Source organism: Nematolebias whitei, chromosome 8 (genome assembly GCF_014905685.2).
Source record: "Nematolebias whitei isolate Nwh7 chromosome 8, NemWhi1, whole genome shotgun sequence".
Classification (NCBI taxonomy): Eukaryota; Metazoa; Chordata; class Actinopteri; order Cyprinodontiformes; family Rivulidae; genus Nematolebias; species Nematolebias whitei.
In genome coordinates, this window is record NC_056505.1 from 6,289,179 (window position 1) to 6,293,816 (window position 4,638).

Consider the following 4,638-nt stretch of genomic DNA (forward strand, 5'->3'; position numbering starts at 1 on the left):
TAATTATCTCGTGCAATCACTTATTGATTGATGTTATATAGTCTTTGCATGTGCAGAACATCCAGTCTGTTTGGTTAAACGCTGACCTTCAACTTACACTCATCTCACAGCACCTTTACGTACTGTACTACCTCCAACTCTTTCCTGTTAGGGAGATGATCAGAGCCCTAAACCCCAGAGAACCACAGAGAAGATTCAGGCAGAGACACAGAGGTGCAGATGTCTGCATCATCCCTACCTCAGTGAATCCACTGACCTGCTGGTGGGATGTGAGGGACAATATGTCAGTGCTGTCAAACTGACAACCAGGTATCTGTGTGTGCAACAAGCATCATCTACACCCTCAGAGTGAACACTTCCTACTGCTGGAGACACCATCAGCCAGGAGCAGCTTGTTTGTGTCCAGAGAAAACAGACATGTTGATTTTTCTGAAGAAAAACTGTGAAGTGAAAATGTCCTCAGTGTGTAGCAGTGAGCATTAGACACTGACCTGTCACTGGTTTGAAACTGTTCTTTTGAACTGGAAATGATTTGTTTATTTTAATGTAAGAAAACAGCTTGGAATAGAAATGCCAAAGTTAAAAAATAAAATTCACAATATGTACTGTAATGTGTAACATAACTTTATTCTTGTTAGAATTAATATTAATTACAAAATTGGTATCGAAAAAAGAACCGTCCAGGAACTGACACCGAATTGAAGGTACCGACACCGGTACCAATATTTTTAGAAAGGTACCCAGCCCTAGACTTGGCGTTGTATAAATAAACTGAATTGAATTGAATTGAAAATAATGTCATTTCAAAAATTTTGTTAAATACACAGTAAGTTCATTCCTTTTCATCATAAAGTGATTTTTGGTAAAATGTATGAAAGGCTTTTTACAAGCAGGTAGATGTTTAACAATCCATTAAAATTCACCAAAATGCAGGAAATCACATCTACTTTATTCAAAAATTTATAGAGAAGGCCTGGCAATACATTTATTATGTTCCTTATGTGAATAAGTGGCTTTTGATACTGTTAATTTTCTCAAAACTAACTTTTGGAAATTGAAATTAAAAATGTTAATTAAGTCTGTCTTAAATGAAAAATGCCCCGTGTTTAAAAGTATAAAAACTGTATTAACACTTAAAGAGCAGGTCTTCAGTATCAATGTTACACAAATATTTTCCATTGTTAAAGAGACAAATTGACTCGCAGAGACTCTCAGTCTCAGTGCCAACACCCACTGGGTTGCTCTGACTGTTAGAGAAGGAAGTCAGACCAACATCTGCCGTGACGGAGACTGGATGCACTAACGACGAGCTCCCGCTCAAACGTGACATTCCTGCTGGCTGCAACGCTCTCAGTAAGTTTTTACATAAGACAGTGACAGGCAGCGGTAGAAATGTAGGGATACAGCAGTTAGGCAAAAAGATCTACGTTACATAATATTTTTAAAAGCAAAGTTTTAATTGTGTTTTTAAACCATGTTTTGTAAAATGAATGCAGTTAAATCCTGATTAGTTACAGTTTTGAATGTCACACAGGACCGGAGATTTTAAGTTGACGAGTCTGAACTTGCGTCTGAGCAATCCCACTGTAAAGAACAGATTTCATTAATTAAGAAAACAGATTAAATGTTTTGCAACAGACTCTTGGATACTCTGAAAATGGTTTTCTGATGCAGAAGATTATGACTGCCTCATGTTTTCCACAGGGCTCCTGGAAAAAAAACTTAGTTTGGTTTATTAAAACTAAATGTTCCAGAGTTTTCAAATTTTTTTTCCATATGTTTAAAATTTGTGACCTCTTTCTGGTGTACTGTTACATTTTGGTTTGTAGTTTCTTTAACATTTCCATATCCACATCTACTTTTACATTAAAGTAAGATTTCTGTAGAAATACACAGCGTTGACTGGCTGCTGAAATCTGCTGACGAAGCTAAAATTAAAAGCAGCAAGAAAGATGCTGAAATGAGCAAAAAGTAGCTACATTTAGCAAAACTGTAGCTAAAAGATTAAATATATGCTTAAGCCAAAATGAAACAAATAGTAGATGAAATTAGCAAAACAATTGTTAAACTTAGCAAAACCGCAGCTGAAATTAGCAAGCAGCTAAAATGAACAAAGAAAATGCTAATGTTAAACACAAAGCTGTAGCTACAATGAGCTAAAGAATAAAAATAAAACCAGAATGATATCTAAATGCTAACATGAGTGAAATAAAGGATACAGTAATGCTAAAAAATAAACAGTATCTAAAATCTATAAGTAGAAAAATGACAGTTCAAAGCTGAAATTAGCATAAAAATAAACCAAAAATTAGGAAAGCAGATTTCAAATAAAATGTTTTGAAGAAACTGAGTTAATTTCAATGTATCTATAAAATATTTTTATTTAAAATATATTTTTTTATAGTATTAAAGTTACAAAAAGCTAAAGTCGTAGCACATTATTCCAGATTGAGCTGAACGTTTGATGTAAACATCAAAAAGCACAAAGAATTGCTGACTCAGCATTCACACGACATTATTACTGCCTTTAGGGGAACAGGGAACATTTTGTTCATTAAGTATTACATAACATCACGAGTCCTTTGGAAAGCTGCAGCTGCATTTTTTTTTTACAGTTTACTAAGAATAAAAGAACCCTTGAAACTTTATCTTTAAAACATAAAAGCACAGCTTCTAAACCTGCTTTCTGCCTACTAAGGCGTCTGCTAGGACACAAGTACATAAACATAGCTGTGAAACTTGAAACATCTAATAAATGCTTCTGTAAAGCTGCTGGGTTTTTCATGAATTTCTCCATTGTGGTTGTGTAATCAGTAAGCTGATACCGATCTGGAAGGTATGTCATTCAAACAAAACACTAACGTTTAAAAAAAGTGCACAAACTAGACACGTATTAATATCCTCATGCATGCTCATAATCCAGGTAGAACAATCTAAAAACGTTAAGTCAGGTCGTCTGGATGGGTTCAAAAACAACCCGTAGGCACGTATTAAGTTTCATTTAGACATACTGTACTGAACACTCCTGAAGGATAGATCCATAACAAAAAGACGGGATAAACCTCCATATTTTGTTATCAAGGTTAGTTTGGATTTGACTACTTGACTAAAGGTTAAGGGAAAATTTCACAAGGCATCAAGTCTGGATGGTTAAGCAACAGAAGTCTCGGTACAGTGAAGGTGAGGGCGGCTGTGGCTGAGTGGTTAGAGCAGTTGTCCTCCAATACAAGAGTTGGGGGTTCGAATCTACCAGCAGTCACTTGCCCAAGAGTCCCTGGGCAAGACACTGAACCCCTCATAGCCTCTGATGTGTGTCCCATCGGTGTATGAATGTGATAAATCACTGATTAGTCTCTTTGGAATGATTTGTCCAATTAGCTTTGTAGAAATCCAGTAGAGTGCTGTATGAATGGGTAAATGAGGACACAGATTATACTGTAAAGTGATTTGAGTGTCTTGATAAGATTAAAAAAGTGTTCAATACAAAATAAGATACTTGATAAGATAGAAAGGTGCTATATAAGAACAGTCCATTTACCATTTAATGTCTTCACATCTCTTGTCAGAATTTCTTTCAGGAATGTACCGACTGACCCTGGCGACACTTGCTGTGTTGCTCTGCAAAGCACTTTTGGTAAACAGTGGGAACGTCCTGGTGTTTCCATGGGAAGGAAGTCACTGGGTCAACATGAAAGTTATGATCAAAGAGCTTCACGCCAGAGGCCATGAAGTGACTGTGATACGTCCTTCAAACAGTTGGTTCATCGACGAAGACTCTGCTCTTTACAAGACAATCACTATCATGTCTCCGGGTGGTTTTGATTTGGACCTTGAGTCATTCATCACAAGAACACTGACAATGAGACGCCAAGGTCATTCATTGTGGACTCTTTTATCTCTAGTGTGTGATGAGATGACACAGTTCTATCTGATCCATAAGCAGATAATTGACATGATGGAAAATTTTTTTGAGGATACCAAACTGATGCAGAGCCTCCGTGATGCCAAATTTGATCTGGTTCTTACTGATCCTGGAACTGGTGGAGGAGTACTTCTAGCTCACCGTTTGGGTCTTCCACTTGTCTATAATGTCAGATGGACTATTCAGGGTGAGGGGCATCAAGCAATTGCACCCGCCCCTCTTTCTTATGTCCCAATACCAAGAGCAGATCTAACTGATAAGATGACATTTAGTCAAAGGGTTAAGAATTTTATGTTTTTCATATCGAGTCACATCTACATTTGGTTCATTTTAGATCCAAACTACAAACCTTTTGTCAGTCGTTATTTTGGCAGTGATGTACATTACATGGAGCTTTTTCAGGCAGCTGATATCTGGCTGATGAGAAATGATTTCACCTTTGAGTTTCCACGACCTACTATGCCTAACATCGTATACATCTCAGGGTTTCAGTGCAAACCCTCCAAACCTCTCCCTCAAGAGTTAGAGGATTTTGTACAGAGCTCTGGGGAACATGGTGTCATTGTGATGACACTGGGGACTCTGGTGGATAAACTTCCTGAGGACATCACTGAGGACATTGCTGCTGCTTTTGCAGAACTTCCCCAAAAGGTGATCTGGAGGTACAACGGCAAGAAACCATCCACCCTTGGCAACAATACTTTACTCTTGGACTG

General features: G+C 37.4%; 1 protein-coding gene across 1 annotated transcript; it reads left to right on the forward strand.

Moving 5' to 3' along the window:
* Nucleotides 1–1,271: 1,271 nt before the first annotated feature.
* On the forward strand, nt 1,272–4,636 carry LOC119413003 (UDP-glucuronosyltransferase 2A2-like; the record flags this gene model as incomplete). The annotated part of the gene is made up of 2 exons (XM_037680014.1): nt 1,272–1,353; nt 3,567–4,636. A coding segment is annotated over exon 2 (1,056 nt), but the record flags the coding sequence as incomplete, so codon positions are not given.
* Between the last annotated feature and the right edge of the window lie 2 nt (nt 4,637–4,638).